Here is a 16,949-nt window from a genome sequence, read left to right as displayed (position 1 = left end):
AGCTTCAGCACAGGGCTGGAGCCTGGCCTGCACCCAGTATCTTGGGGCAGAGGCAGAGGGGGCCCAGGGCCCAAGGCCCAGGGAGTAGCTCCGCGGGCGGCGCTGGCTTCACCTCCTAAGTCCCGGCCAAAGCTGTCCTTCTGCCTAAGATCACTGGGGTCGCAGCTAGAGGGCGCTGTCATGGGCCCCTCCACTCCAACCACAGAGCACAGAATCAGGCACCGTGACCAGACTGCTGGACCCGACTAGGGGTTCTCATCCAGGCTGAGCAATGTCTGGGGGCACTTTTGTGGGGTGGTAGTTCTACTATGGAGGTGCTACTGTCATCTGGTGGACAGAGGCCAGGGATGCTGCTAAACATCCTGCTGTGCAGAAGACAGCCCCTGGGAGTGTCTGGCCCAAGATGTCGACACCCCGCTGTGACACACACACTGGGGCTTCTCAGGTGCTCACCACAGGGCTGCTGAGGGATGATGCTCGTGGGACGAGCTGTGAAGAAAGGGAACTTGTATTGGCCGAGTGCCTACGATGTGACAGCCATTTCCAGGTGCTCAAACGTAGATGAGATGGACCACTTGCACCAAGTCACAAAACCAGGAAGTCGTCCTGGGAATACCTTCCTCCACATACTGAGGGTAGAGGCAGGGGCATCGGGGGAGGAGGGAACTATAGCCCTTGGAAGCAGGAGGACTTTGCATGGGCGGGAGGGCCAAGGGCTGTCAATTCCCACCTCTGCGACAGCCACAAGGGCAGTTCCCAAACTACCAGCCCGAGACACTTCACGGTCAACATGGTTTCCGTATGTGAGAAGCCGGCTCCTAGGGCCCTCCTGCCACGCCTCCTGGCCCAGCCTGCTCTGTGGCAACGCAGATGGCAGGAGCTCACGCCTTTCCACCCACTCGGCCAGAAAGCTCCCCTCAAAGCTGCATGTATTGCTGACAATTGAGAAGCAAACATGTGGAAAAGATACATTCTCTCATCAATTAGCTGATCCTCTTCCAATTTCAAGGGAACATTTCGTCCCTGTCCATAGGAGGAAATCCATCAGCCGAGGGGGCTGCCGATATGTCTGTTAATTGGTGCCCAGCTCAGAGATGCCAGGTGGTATCTAAAGTAGCAGCCCTTTGCAATAACTAACTCTTAACTAGTTCTAAAAGAAACCCAAGGACATGGTCAATAGCCCTGACCATCCCTCCACAGTAGTTCTAGAACCAAGCCACCAAGGGTCTCTGGGGACCCTTAACATGGCTGGCCCCTCCAGCTCTGGACTGTGCCAGACGGGGCTGTCTTCTGGGCTGCTGGTCTCTAGCTAGCCCTGGACCCCAGACAGAGGACACAGCCTGCTGGAGTAGATGCTGTTAGAACTGAAGGTGCCCTGAAGTCCACCTGACCTGACCTCTGGTCTGACACCGGGTCATCCCTGGTCCTCCCGACCCTGGGTGTGAAGAGCTCCATCCACCATGTCACTGAACTTGGTCACGTGAAAACTGCTCCTAATTGCTATCGGAGACAGCAGGTGGGGCAGAATCCCAGCAGGAATCAGAGGCTGGTATCCTGGATCCCAACTGCTACTGGCTGCTGCACAGCTGGGCACCTCCCCTCTCCAAGCCTTGCAGCCCCAGGCTGCCCCAGGGCACCCATGCAACGGGAGGGGAAAGCAATGGGAGAGAGAAGTCGCCCCGTCTCAGCTGGCACATGGAGTTGGCAGCTGTGTTGTTTTAGCCTATTATGTGTGGTACCCCATGTGGATGCAATTTGTTTCTCTAGTGACCACTGTTGAACATCCTTTCAGGTGCTTGGCTGCCATCTTGTATTTTCTTTGGTGAGGTATCAATTTAAATCTTTTGCCCATTTTTAATAGGATACTTTATCTTCTTGAGTTTTTAGAGTTCTTACACATACTCTGAACACAAGACCTTTGTGTGATTTGTGTTTTTGCAAATATTTTTTCTTAGACGGTGGATTATATTTCCTTAATTGTCATTCAAAGAGTGGAAGTTTTCAATTTTAATGAAGTCTTAATTTATCAATTTTTCTTTTGTGGGTCATTCTTTTTATGTCATATCTAAAAATGCTGCCCAAGGTCACAAAGATTTTCCTTCTGTATTCATTTTTCTTTTAAAGCACTTGAATTGTTTTCAGAGCATATGTTTTCTCCTAGAAGTTTCATAATTTTATGGATTAGTTTTATAATTTATAAGGTTTTAGTTAGGTCTATGACCAGTTTGAGTTAATTTATATATACAGCAGGAGGTGTAGGGTAAGGTTCATACTTTCTTTTTTTTTTGCATATGGACATCCAATTGTTCTAGCAACATGTGTTGCAAGACTATCCTTCTTCCATTGAATCACCTTTGTACTTTTGTCAGATAGAGTTGACCATGTAAATGTGGTACTATTTCTAGACTCTCTATTCTGTTTCACTGATTTATGTGTCCATTCTTTTGCAAATAGCACACTGTTTTAACTCTAATGACTATAGTAATTTTAAATCAGGTACCATGAACCCTCCAACTTTGTTCTTTTTAAAAACCATTTTGGCTATTTTTTTATTGGGGAATATTGTGGATAAGTGTGTTTCTCCAGGGTTCATCAGCTCCAAGTTGTTATCCTTCAATCTTAGTTGCAGGGGGTGCAGCCCACCATCCCATGTGGGAATTGAACCGCCAACCATGTTGTTAAGAGCTCACGCTCTAACCAACTGAGCCATCTGGCCGCCCCTCTGGCAGCTCAGCGGCAGCTTGTTGTCTTCAATCTACCCTGTTTCCCTGAAAATAAGACCTAGCCAGACAGTCAGCTCTAAAGCACCTTTTGGAACAAAAATTAATATAAGACTCGATATGATGTGATATGATATGATATGATATGATATATTATATAAGACCTGGTCTTATAGTAAAATAAGTATAGTAAAATAAGTAAAGTAAGTATAGTAAAATAAGACCGGGTCTTATATTAATTTTTGCTCCAAAAGACGCATTAGAGCTGATGTCTGGCTAGGTCTTATGTTTGGGGAAACACGGTAGTTGTGGAGGGCACAGCTCACTGGCCCATGTGGGAATTGAACCGGCAACCCTGTTGTTCAGAGCTCGCACTCTAACCAAATGAGCCATCGGCCGCCCCCATTTTGGCTATTCTAATTCCTTTGCCTTTCAACATAAATTTTAGCATCAGGTTGTCCATGTCTACAAGAAAGTATGCTGGAATTTTGGTTGAGACTACACTGATCCAAGAACATGGTATATCTCTCCTTTTATTTACACCTTTGATTTCATTCATCAGTGCTTTATCATTTGTAGCATACAGACAATGCACATATTTTGTAAGATTTAATACCTAAATATTCCATGCTTTCTGGTGCTATCATAAATGGTACTCTTCTTAAAATGTCCATTTCCAACTGTTCACAGGTAGCATATGTAAATATACTGGATTTTTGATACTTGTATCTGGAGACCTTGCTAAAACACACTTATTAGTTTCCTGTAGATCCTCTGGGATTTTCTATGCAGACAATTATGCTGTCTGCAAGAGAGATGGTGTCATTTCTTCCCTCTGGTTTGGATGTCTTTTCATTTCATGCTGACAACCCTGAGCAGAGTGGTGAGAGTAGACACCCTTGCCTTGTTCAAAGGGACACAATCTCAGTTTTGGTGGCAGTATTGCCATCCTTGGGGCAGTGTGGGCAAGTCCCAGGAGAAGGCACTCGGCCTGGGAGGCCATCAGGAGCCTGCAGAAGCAAGGCTGCAGCAAGGGGCAGGGCGAGGCCCTGGCTAAGCTGCTCTGGCTGCACAGGAGAGGGGCCTGCAGGCAGCACTCGTTCTGCCTTGATGCCCTGAGCACACTGTTCTGCTGACAAGTCCTCAGGGCTGGGTGGGCTGCTCCAAGGTCACATGTACCCCCAGACTGGTCCTCCTTGTACACCTCTGGTCAGACGTGGTCTCTGCACTCTCCACAGCCAACTCTACACCTCTGATGGGACACGTATCAGAGCACCTTCTTCTGCTGAGCCTTAGGCAGCCGGACACTGCTCTGCCCTCTTGCCAGCAGTCCTCCTGGTGTGCAGGGTCACTGATAACTCTCCACTGAGGGACAGCTCTTGTTGTCATGGCCCTCACACATCAGCTCTGGCTCCCTTCCCATTAGCACTAAGCAAACCAACCCCTCTTCCATGGGGTCCCCAGGGGATGGAGATGGCCACCATGCCCCACCCAAGCTGCTTTTCTTGGATCCAGGGGCTTCCACAAGTCCCTGCCCATGTCACTCTCTCATACTGTGGCAGGCAAGAAAGAAACAGATTCATGCTTTTGATTTACATTTCTCCTGAGATCATGAATTCACACAGAGATACCAACTGCACGAGTGTGCAGAACGAGCCAGCATACTGTGTGGACTCCGATGTGCGCTGTGGGTCCTTCAGAGCAGAAGCCCACCTGCTGTTTTTACTGGAACTGGAAGGAAGGTCACCCAGAGACCACATGCCTGCACAGTGTCTACCTGCAAACCGCCACCTAGTGGGGAGTTTTATCCTGAAACTGAGCGTAACATTTAATCTTTTCCTTAAAGGTTCTAACAGTAAAAACTGATGACTAAGCAATGAGAACTGTTATTACCCTCTACATCACCATACTCAGGAAACAGGAAGAGCTCAAATGGGGACATAAGTTGGAAGCCTTGCTCTGAGTCTTAAAAGGAGAAAGGTCTAAACCATCAGTTCCAGCTGATTTGTAAACATACAGCCACACTCAAGTTCATCAGTGAGTAACACCTGTTACCCGAGAGATAAAATGAGCCACCTTGCAAGGTGGCAGTTAGAGAAGGCCAGGTTGTGTGACACACATGCTCACTAGTGTAGCCTACGAGACATCAAAGCCTACGAGACAGCTCTGGAAGCACACACTGCCACTGCTGCTACGCCATGTGCCATGAGCTCTTCCAAGTCCCCGCCACCAAGGAAGCAATAGGCCATGTAGCCTCCAGCCCTGACAGGAGGCTGACTCATGACCCACCATCAGTCTCACCTGGGTCCAGGCACATGAACTTGCAACACTCCTTGGGATCCTTGCGGTACTGCTGGCAGCCCTGGGGCCGCTCGCAGAGGGCAGCCACGCACATCTCCGGCTCTCCTCCATGGCAGGTGCAGCTCAGGCACGGGTCGTCTCCTTTGGGGGTGAAGTAGAATCCTTCATCCACCACATTGTCCTTGATGTCTACACATGTTTGACCTGCCACAGGCACACAGAAGCACACATGTGTGTATTACCAGCAAAATCAGCCCTGACTTTCCCCAGGAACATGACAACAGATGAGTTCTCAAGATCAACCTGAGAACCCTCCTGTGAGCCGCTGTCCAAAAGAAGTCACTACAGCACCCTGTGAGGAGAAAGCACACCGAGCCATGAGCTGGGACAGCTAGGACATCGGAGAGTGCCACACGCCATGGGAAGGCCTGTGGAGAAGTGTTTGCTTTTAAGTTACCTAACCAGTCTAATTAGGAGAGTTCTTCAATTCTAAGACGCAGATGCCATGCGTATTAATCATTTTAAAATCAGACTATGTCTTGAATGCGTTTCCCAAGAAGCTGCTTGTTCTGCTTGGGAACACAGTCCACTACTGAGACACACACAATGTGAAACCCAAGCACAGAGCTCAAGTAACTTGTTCAAGGCCAAACCTGGATTAACACTCTGGCTATCTGATGATTAAGCATGTTCTCTTAACACCATTTTACAGCTGCCGCTGGAAGAGTTGACTTTATGTAAACAGAAACTACTATGGATGAAAAGCGCCATTATATAATGATAAAAGGGTTCAGTTTACCAGAAGATGTAACAATGATAAGGGCTCACATCCCCAATAATATGATCTTAAGACAAATAAAGCTAAAATTAGAGAATATCAAGAAAGAATGGCTGCATCAACATCCATAGTGAGAGATTATAACACACCTCTTTCAACAACTGATATATCATGTAGCCAAAGAGATTTGAGCAATACCATCAACAAGCCTGAGTTAATAGACATATAAAGAATCCTATAGCCAAGAGTTCAAGCACACATGGAACAGTAACAAAAATGAACCCATTCAAGGCCACAAAACAAACTCTAACAAAGTAAAAAAGAACATACATATCATGTTATCTGACCACAGCACACTTAAGACACAACATTAAATTAGAGACCATTAGTAAATAGAGTATATAATCTATGATTAACCTAAGGCAGAATGGCTTCCTGGAAGGGGGTAAATGTACTGACAAGGTAGGGCCCGGAGGCTGCTTCTGGAACGCTGGAAACATTCCACACCTTGGTCTGGGAAGTGGTTACACATGTGTACAAATTAATCACATTTACACTTAAGATTTGGCACTTTATTCTATGTATGAATGAATGAATGATACAGAAAACTGAACCTTAAATGCCTCATATTAGAAAAATTAAAAATTTTAAAGTTAAGAATCTAACTCTAGAAATCAGAAAAAGAGTAAACCTAATTATCATTTGGTAAAAGGACAGAAATTGGCAGCAGAAATTAATGGCACAGAAAATAGATACGGAGCATTGAGAATCAATTATCACCCAAAGCTGGTTCTTCATAAAGATGAACCACAGAGGCAAACCCCTAAGCAAGACTGAGCAAGAAGGAAGGAAGAAAATATATATAATATTAGAAGTCAAAAGGAGGTCATAACGACAGGCATACAAATGCTTCAAGAAACTGTAAGAGAATGCTCACAGAATTTTATAACAATGAATTAGAGAATTTAGATTGCATGGGCCATGGTCTAGATAAATGACTTAGCAATACTCACTCAAAAATAACTAGAAAACTTGACATATCTACAAATATTAAAGAAACTAATCAATATGTAAAATCTATACCTGATACCTGTATACACACGCGCATGCGCACACACACCTCAGCTCTGTCCACGGAACTGACATAAACGCAACGAGCATAACTAGTGCACAGGTGGCTCTAAGGCTCCTTGCAGAAAAGGCTGATTCCAGAGAGTATGAGATGAATGTGGAAATGCTCAAAGTAAGATGGGGACATGTCAAAAGGACAGCTTGTGAAATACCCGATAGAACTAAAAGGAGAAATAGACAACACCACAATTCTATTTGTGGACTTGAACACCTTCCTTTCAACAATCCACAGAACTCCTAGGCAGAACATCGGCAAAGATACAGAATATTTGAATATCACAATCAATCAAGAGGATCTAATTCTCACACACACACTTGCTTTCTCCCTGACCCAACAGCAGAAAACTTTTTTCTTTTAGAAAACACATTTTTTTGAAGCATCCATGAACATTCTCCGAGACAGTATCCTGGAGGCATAAAACATACCTCAACAAATTTAAAATAACTGTAATCACACAGAAGTTATTCTCTGACCACAATGGAATCAAACTAGAAATCAGTAACAAAAAGACAACAGGACAATCTCTAAGCACATGGCACTTGAACACCCGCCCCTGCCTCACTGGCTGCATTTGGGCACGATTCCACCCTCCATCCACGGCAGAGGGGATTGGGTGAGGCGAGGGAGCCCTGCCCTCGGCCAGCACAACCACATTGAGTCCCCAAAGCTGAAGAGACCTCCATGTGGAATGAGAGCTGGCAGAGGGACAGGGAAAGACCTGTAACCCCACAGAATGAGGAGGGGGAGCGGTGCAGGACTGCAGAGAGCGGGGTGGGGGTGACCAGGCAGTGAGGGGCTCCTAGGCACCCTGATATTTGGCAATTCCTTCCGTTACCATTCTTATTTAGTCTCTTAACAACCCGGAGGTGGGGAGGGCAGGAATTACTGGGGAGGACAGGAATTATTGTTTCTACCCTGGAAAAGAGAAACGAGGGCCGGAGATGGCAATTGCAGCCCAGGTCGCAGAGCTAAGCAGCAGGCCAGGCAGGTTCACGTCAGCCTTGGGTCCCAGCCCAGGCTCTTGCCTTCACCCCCACACCCCAAGCATCTGTGCGCCTTCAGAGTAAGGTGTGAGCCAGGCACAGTGCACCTGCCCTGCTCTAAAACAGCTAAGTCCACTCAAGGTTGACACCAAGGTCCGGAAATCAGAAAGCCACGTTCTCATGAGAAGCACCGTTCCGTACAGCTCACTAGGGGTCACTCGCAAGGTGCCTTACTTCTTTTACACAGAAACGAAGACTTCTCGTAGCAGTTCTCGGCATGCCAGCTGTGCAGGTCGTGGTGGCGGAGGGTGGGGAAGTGGAAGCACTGGAGCTGGGCGCAGAACACACTGTCACTTTCGGACATGGCCGACGCGAAGATGGGGTCTGGGGGCAGGAACACCTCTGAGGAGCCTGTGGGAGACACAAAAGGGAGGGCTGGACATTAGAACATGTCAACATCCCAATCACATGCAGTCTTCACGGGGACCCAAGCCCCCTAGACTGGACCAAGCGTTAGCTGTACTGTGGCAACGGCATTCATTCACTCACGATCTCACCTAGCTCCTCGGAACGTGGGTCTGGGCACTCAGCCTACGGGGTCCCCGCTCCTGTGAAGCCAGAGGGCCGAGCACATGAAAAAGCCACCCTGGGCCGAGAGAAGGACTATGCTTAGCCAGGGATGTTTAAAAGCAGACCAACAACATGAAGAGGGAAGTAATGGGTTATAACACGGTGATGAAGATGTATGAGTTCATACAGATAAAATGAACCAAATAGAGGAGGGAAGGGGAAGGTTCTCGCTCATAACAATGTATCAACTGATAAATGGAGGACTTGAAAAGGCGCCCACTGCACCTGCCAGGAATCCAGGCAGCATGTGGGCCCCACATCCCCCAGAAGCATCAGCTGACTGTGAACTCCTGGAAAGTGGTGGCTCCCTGGGGCCCACTCCCAGCTCCAGGAAGACGCTCTCATCCACTCAGCTCCTGCCTTCCAAGCTGGGGATCAGGCGACCAGAGATCTGCTCCCTCACAGCTCAGGGTGGGGGTGCAGTGGAGTGGGGGGAGGGATGAACCTCTAAGCCTCAGGAATCTAACATAGTCTCCTAATCATTCTCCCGTGATTGAACAAATATTGGCAAGCCCCAATCCTGTAAAGGGGCTCTTAAGGTAGACTGGGAAACAAAAGCAGGCAAAGAGCCTTGCCTTGGAGAGCTGACATCTGAGTGGGGGTGTAAAGGACGGAGACAGACGATGAACAACAGAATAAGCAAAGCATACGTGACGTTGGGAGGTCACGGCCGCTATAGCAGAAAGCGAGCTGGAACATGGAGGTGAAGGCGGGCCTTGGAGCAGAGACGTGGGAGCACGGAATGGAGGAGAGGTGAGCCAATGTCCCGGACACTCCTTGTGTTGGGGGTCCCACACCATCCAGAGGCTCACTGCTTTGCTTGGACTCAAGGTACCCTGCATCTAGCCACAGTCACGGCTAAGATTGATTATAGTGATGCAGGCAAGACACACCAGCAGCAAGGAAAGGGGCTGCTCAGGCAGAGCCTAGGGGAAGCCAGGCCAGGCTTCCCAGCACTCCCCCGCCCGGCAGGAAGGTGCCAGCAGCACTGAAACACATGAGGTTTCTGCCCAGGGAAGCCGCCTGGGTGCTGACCCTGTGTGCACTGCAATTCCAGACTCACTGAGGAAAGCCGGTGTTCACCATAAATGCCACTGTTTATGCAGTGCAGGCAGCCAGCGCAGCAGGCTCCACCTAAACCCTGAGCTGGTCCCAGACACTAGCCAGGGCCAGGCTGGCTATGTTCCCTTCTCCTGCACTGCACTGGAGCCCTGAGCCGGGAAGCACTGGCCCAGGGAGGGCTTCAGTGGGAGCAAAGTGGCCTGTGGCAAGGCAGGCTAGAGAAGGGCCAAGGGAGAGGTGGGGCGGAGGGCAGAGAGCAGAGAGCAAGGGAGCTGCAGGCCCTGGTGAGGACTGGCTTTTGTGGGAGGAGAGCCACAAAACTGTGGGGCAGAGGCGGAGAGGACCCTCCGGCAGCCTTGTGAGGAGACGGGGGTGGGCGGGGGTGGAGCAAAGAGACCAAGATGGTGGCAGCGGCTGCGGTAATTTAGGTGAGTGACATTAGGTCTGATAGCTGCCACCTGGGGGACAAGTGATGGGTTCTGGATGTGTCTGAAAGGGTGTGTGAGGTGTGAGGGAAGACCCCTACGCCTCCAGTTCCAGCAGATTCCTCTCCAGGGCTTGCCTCTACTTCCTGACAGCCCCGGCCTCAACATCCTGCTCTGCCTGCAGGTACCGCATGCCAGAGGCATGGCAGTAACCCAAGGAGCCACGCAGGCACTGTGCCCTCTGCTATCTGCAGAACCCGACAACTTCCTCTGCCCTCACATCTCCTCCTGCACACCCATTGGGCAGCCACTCCCACCTCAGTCTCTGTCCTTGTTCCCTCAGCCCTGAGGCACAACCTCCCCTTCCTGTCTTGGTACTGCAGCACCCACAGAGGGAGCCTGTACTGGGGCCCCCCAGGGGCTAGTGGAGCCTCACAAATGCCCGCTCCTGGAGGAAGCTACCTCATTCTCAGGGCTGCCTTCCCTGAGCAGAATCGCAGCCTGGCCCCACTCCAGCCTGATGGTCGCCTTGCCCAGGGGGCAGTGTCTTTGCACTGCGCCTTCTAGCAGCTGCCAGGCCACGGTCCCTCCCTCACTGCTGATAGAGGCTTCTAGATCTGAGGTCTCACTGGCAGGTCCAGGCTGGGTCAGGATACAAAACAGGGTCACGTCCTGCTGGGGTGTGGGCACCAGAGCTGAGAAGGGCTTCCTAACTAGCACCCCTGATCTCAGCCTCCCGTGACAGGAGCCCCTAGAGGTACACACGCAAGACACGGGGTGGACAAGGGGGGCAAAGCCGCCAATCGTACCTTAAATAAGCAAGTTACACAACATGTAGACACATCAAACACACAGCATGCTTCCATTGTTATATTTTAAAATAAATATGAAGTATAATAACCAGAAACTGAAGTGACACTTGACAGTAATGATAAGGGGGAGACTTGCGGGAAAATGTGGATGATTCTCTCTAGACAACACAAATCTGTTGTTTTCATACTTTGGGCACAAATGTTATAAAAACGACAGCCCCATGTTGTCTGGCAGTGGCCGCTCTGTCTCCAGGGCACACCAGGACCTGGGGCAGTCACATCCTCAAGGTCTCAGCACCCCGGGGCAGGGCTGACGGGCTCGGCACACAAGGGCCCAGAGGAAGAGCCTCTCTCCTGGGGGAGAGGCCGGGGGAGTGTGTCCCCAAAGGCCCTCAGCAGCCCTCTCCTGTTCAGAGCTCCAAACGTAAAATGCACACGGGGCGCCTCACATGTACAAGAAGTACGTGTACACGGGTAGCACCGCTCACTGACGCACTATTGTGACAATACATTCCATGCACACACACAGGAAACAGTTGGACAACAGGCAGCTGAAATAAGCATTTTTAAACCTCTTCCCTTGATGGCTTCCTACTACCATTGGCTAATATTCTCAAGCACAATCTTGTCTTAGGAAAGGGCTCATCACTGCTGACAAAGGATTTAAGCACTTCACACTATCTTTGTGATACACCGAACCTCTCACACCCAGCTGGATCCCGATTTGCACCAGGTCGCACCAGGCAAGGGGCAGGAGAGTGGCTTCTGCCATTCTCGTATTTGCTTGGGGCTGTATCCTCAGCATTCTCCTCACTCTGCAGATTCTTAGCTGATCTCTTTTAAAATACTTTTAATACGGACATTTTCAAATACACAGAGCAAATGAATCCCCCATGTAGCTTCAGCACTGACCATCCTGCAGTTTGGTTCATCTCTTCCCCCAGCTGGGAAGCTCCTCCCCCTGCAGACATCACACCCTACACACAGGGAGGCATCTCCTAAAATCACAAAACCACAACGCCACTGTCACATCTAAGAAAATCAAGTCACTCTCTACTACAAACCCGTATCTCATTTCCCTCCCTGCCCCGCCCCCCCGAAGTTTTTTATAACTCCCCTCCCAATCCAGGATGCCATTAAGTTTCATGGGCTACACCTGGTTTTATGTTTCTTTACTTTCTTTGAGTCCAGAACAACTCTTGAGGTGGAGCTGTGTCAAGTGTCCAGGACAGCCGGTCCTCTTATAGGGAAATCTTTTTTAGCCACACGTTCATTTTATGGCCACTACTTAAATCCCTAACAGAATGCGAAGTCCACTTGAGCAGGCACAAGCCGCCTGCAGCATGCGTACCACGCAGAGCTGCCCGTGCAGGCGCCCCACTCTTGCCTTGGGGCCGCTCACACTGAGATACTCCTGCCAGCGCTGACATACTCATTCATCTTCTTCTAAGTTTCAAGCCACTCTCCTCATGCCTCAGTGGAGCCACGGAGACAACTGTGCTCATGAGAGCCCACCAAGGGACCCTTGCCGTCCTCATACTACAGACGAAGGTCCCACACCCCACCCCAGTTCAGAACACGCTGTCATGCCACGCAGACTCATGATTTTTCTTTTGAACGACCAATGTCAAAAAGATAACCACGTCCAGGAGTGTCTACACTGTCCTGGAGGCCAGCACCCTCTGCTCGGGTGAGGGGCTCTGGCCTAGGATTCATGTCCGATAGCCGTGATTAGGGCAGATGAAAAACTACGAGAATTATCATCTGCAAGGCACACCATGACTCTGGGGCCTGGAAACACATTTATTTGTCAACTATTCCTGTGGGAAACCGAAACAATACTCTTACAAACTTTGGGAATGTGGGTGGTGCTTTCAGTAGGACGTTCAGGGGACACAAAGAGCAGCCCAACAGATGAGAACTGATGAGCGACAGGGTCGGGGAGTGTGGCTTGGGAGACAAGTAGAGAGGGCACAGCCAGGGTCTGGGTGAAACCTGTGCCAGCATAATGGGACAGGAGGGAAGGACAGACAGGCTGAGCAGGAACTTAGCTCCCGCACCAACCATATTTCCTTTATCTTACCTTGGTATGTCCAAGCGACTCAGCATAAAATCCTAAAAGCAACACACTTTCTCACACACATACTGTCACACACACACTCACACACACTATTTTAATTCTATCTGCCTAATAGCTTTCTTTCAAGTTTTAGATTCTAATTCTGAACTTCTCTGTCCTAGAAAGCTTGTTCTGCCCTCTCTGGCTCATGTCAGCGACACACTTTATATGCTCATCTTAAAAAAAAATTTTTTTATTAGTTTCAGGTTTACAAAATAATATAATGACTAGATATTTAAACCCTTCACAAAGTGATAACCCCCCCAAGTCTACTGCCCCTCTGACATCACAAATAGCTTTTAATATTACAATACCATTAACTATACTCCCTATGCTGTACTTTATATCTGGTGACTGACTGACTCTCTCTCTCTCTCTCTCTCTCTCTCTCTCTCTATATATATATATATATATATATATATATAAAATTACAGTTGACAGTTAATATTATATTAGTTTCAGGTGTACAGCACACTGGTTAGGCATTTATATAATCTATGACATAATCCCCCTGATAAATCCAGTACCCATCTGATACCCTACATAGTCTTTACAACATTCTGATTATATTCCCCATATTGTAGTTCACATCCCCGTTAACTATTTTGTGACTACGGATTTGTACTTTCTAATCCCTTCTCCCCCACCCCCCAACCCCCATATGATCTAGCAACCATCAGTTTTTTCTCTGTATCTAGGAGTCTATTTCTGTTTTGTTTGCTCATTTATTCTGTTCTTTAGATTCCACATATAAGTACTATCATATGGTATTTGTCTTTCTCAGTCTGACTTATTTCACTTAGCATAATACTCTCCAGGTCCATCCATGTTGTTGCAAATGGTAAGATTTCATTCTTTTTTATGCAGAGTTATATTCCATTGTATAAATGTACCATAGTTTCTTTACTCAATCGTCTAATGATGGTTATTTTGGTTGTTTTCATATCTTGGTGCTGCAGTAAACATAGGGGTACATATATGTTTCTGAATTAGTTTTGGATTTCTTTGGATGAATACCCAGGGGTGGACTTGCTGGGTAATAGGTAGCTCTAGTTTTAATGTTTTTGAGGAAACTCCATATTGTTTTCAATAGTGGCTGCACCAATTTGCAATCCCAACAGTTCACAAGGGTTCCCTTTTCTCCACATCCTTGCTGACCTTGTTTGTTGATTTATTGATGATGGCCATTCTGACAGGCGTGAGGTGGTATCTCATTGTGATTTTTATTTGTATTTCTCTGATGATTAGTGACGTGGAGCATATTTTCATATGTCTATTAGCCATCTGTATGTCCTTTTGGAGAAATGTCTATTCATATACTCTACCAATTTTTAAATTGTTTTTTTTTTTATGGTGTTGAGTTGTATGAGATTTTTATAAATTTTGGATTATTAACCCCTTATCAGATGTATCATTAGCAAATATCTTCTCCCATTCAGTAGGCTGTCTTTTTGTTTTGTTGATGATTTCCTTTGCTGTGAAGACTTCTTAGTTTGATGTAGTCCCACTTATTTATTTTTTCTTTTGTTTCTCTTGCCCAAGGGGATATATCAGTAAAAATATTACTAAGGGTAATATCTGAGTTTACTTCCTATATTTTCTCCAAGGTTTTGTGGTTTTGGGTCTTACATTTAAGTCTTTAATCCATTTTGAGTTTAGTCTTGTATATGGCATAAGAAGGTGGTCCAGTTTCATTTTTTGCATGTATCTCCAATTTTCCTAGCACCATTTATTAAATAGATTGTCTTTACCCAATGTAAATTCTTGCTTCCTTTGTCATAGATTAAGTGAGCATATAGGCAAGAATTTATTTCTGGGCTTTCTATTCTGTTCCATTGATATATGTATCTGTTTTTATGTCAATACCATACTGTTTTGATTACTATAAACTTGTTGTATAATTTAATATCAGGTAGCATGATACCTCATGCTTTGTTCTTATTTCTCAGGATTGCAGCGGCTATTCCGGGTCTTTTATAGTTCCATATAAATTTTAGGATTATCTGTTCTAGTTCTGTGCGAAACGTCATTCGTACTTTGATAGGGACTGCGCTGAATCTATAGATTGTTTTGCGCAGTATGGACATCATAACTACATTAATTCTTCCTATCCATGAGCATGGTATATGTTTCCATTTATTTGTAGCTCCTTTAATTTCTCTCTTCAATGTCTCATAATTCTCTGAGTACAGGTTTTTTACTTCCTTGGTTAGATTTATTCCGAAGTATTTTTTTGACGCAATTATAAATGGGATTTTCTTAATTTCTTTTTCTGATAGTTCATTATTGGTGTATAAAAATGCAACTGATTTCTGAATATTAATATTGTATCCTGATGTTTTACTAAATTTGTTTATTAGTTCTAACAATGTTTTGGTGGAAGCTTTGGGGTTCTCTCTGTATAGTATCATGTCATCTGCAAATAATGACAATTTTACTTTCTGCTTTCCAATTTGGATACCTTTTTTTTTTTTTTTCTTGTCTGACTGCTGTTGCTATGTTGAATAAAAGTGGTGAAAGTGGACATCCTTGTCTGAGTATGATGTTAGCTGTGAATTTTTCATGTATGGCCTTTATTGTGTTGAGATATGTTCCCTGTATTCCCACTTTGCTGAGAGTTTTTATCAGAAATGGACGCTGGATTTTGTCAAATGCTTTTTCTGCATCTACTGATATGACCATATGATTCTTATTTTTCATTTTGTTTATGTGGTGTATCATGTTAATTGATTTGCGGATATTGAACCAACCTTGCATACCAGGAATGAATCCCACTTGATTGTGGTGTATAATCTTTTTAATGTATTGCTGAATTCGGCTTGCTAATATTTTGTTGAGGATTTTTTGTTGTTGTTGTTGTTGAGGATTTTTGCATCAATGTTCTTCAGGGATATTAGCCTATAGTTTTCTTTTTTTGTAATGTCTTTGCCTGGTTTTGAAATCAGCATAATGGTAGCTTCATAAATGAGTTTGGGAGACTTCCCTCCTCCTGGATTTTTTGGAATAGTTTGAGAATAGGTGTTAATTCTTTTTTGAATGTTTGGGAAAATTCACCAGTGAAACCATCTAGTCCAGGAGTTTGTTGATTACAGATTTAATTTCGTTGGTAGTAACTGATCTGTTCAGATTTTATTTCTTCTTGATTCAACCTTGGAAGATTATATGCTTCTAGGAATTTGTCCATTTCTTCCAGATTGTCTAATTTGTTGATGTATAGTTGCTTGTTTTATTTTCTTAAAATTTTTTGCATTTCTGTGGTCGGTTGTCACTTCTCCTCTTTCATTTCTCATTTTATTTATTTGGGTCCTCTCATTTTCCTTGATGAGTCTGATTAAAGATTTGTCAAATTTTTTTATTTTTTGAAAAAAATCCAGCTCTTGGTTTCACTGATATTTTGTATTGGTTTTTGGTCTCTATTTCATTTATTTCTGCTCCGATACTTATTATTTCCTTCCTTGTATTCATTTTGGGCTTATGTTGCTGTTATTTTTCCAGTTCCCTTAGGTGTAAAGATAGATTGTTGACTTGAGATTTTTCTTGTTTCTTTAGGTAGGCCTGCATTGCTATGAATTGCCCTCTTAGGACTGCTTTTGCTGTGTTCCACAGCTTTTGGGTCATTGTGTTTTCATTTTCATTTGTCTTAAGGTATCTTTTGATTTTTTTCCCCTTCATCTCTTTGTTGACCAACTTATGATTTAGTAGCATGTTATTTAGACTCCATGTATTTTTCAGTTTTTTTCTTGTAACTGATTTCTACTTTCATACCATTGTGGTCAGAGTAGACGCTTAATATGATTTCAATCTTCTTAAATTTACTGAGACTTGTTTTGTGGCCTAACATGGGGTTTATCTTGGAAAACGTACCACGTACACTTGAAAAGAATGCATATGAGGTCTGACAATAAAGTCTGCAAACATGTTGTAATGATGTTGCTAAACTTTTTTGATATAAGAGGGATTAATCATTATGAATTTGTACCAACTGGA

The 16,949-nt window shown here is 45.7% G+C and overlaps 1 protein-coding gene across 4 annotated transcripts in view; it reads right to left on the bottom strand.

Moving 5' to 3' along the window:
- Positions 1-16,949, bottom strand: part of DGCR2 (DiGeorge syndrome critical region gene 2) — a 79,119-nt gene that overhangs the window by 7,662 nt on the left and 54,508 nt on the right. For all 4 annotated transcript variants that reach the window (XM_074321681.1, XM_019710130.2, XM_074321682.1 and 1 more), the window contains 2 exons: positions 8,149-8,325; positions 5,022-5,225 (listed from right to left, as the gene is read on the bottom strand). In XM_074321681.1, the coding sequence (XP_074177782.1) occupies positions 5,022-5,225; positions 8,149-8,325 (381 nt within the window). The remainder of the gene's footprint in view (positions 1-5,021; positions 5,226-8,148; positions 8,326-16,949) is intronic.

This window comes from Rhinolophus sinicus, linkage group LG16 (genome assembly GCF_036562045.2).
Source record: "Rhinolophus sinicus isolate RSC01 linkage group LG16, ASM3656204v1, whole genome shotgun sequence".
Classification (NCBI taxonomy): Eukaryota; Metazoa; Chordata; class Mammalia; order Chiroptera; family Rhinolophidae; genus Rhinolophus; species Rhinolophus sinicus.
Note: the sequence above shows the minus strand (reverse complement) of the source record. Positions and strands in the feature narration are given on the sequence as shown.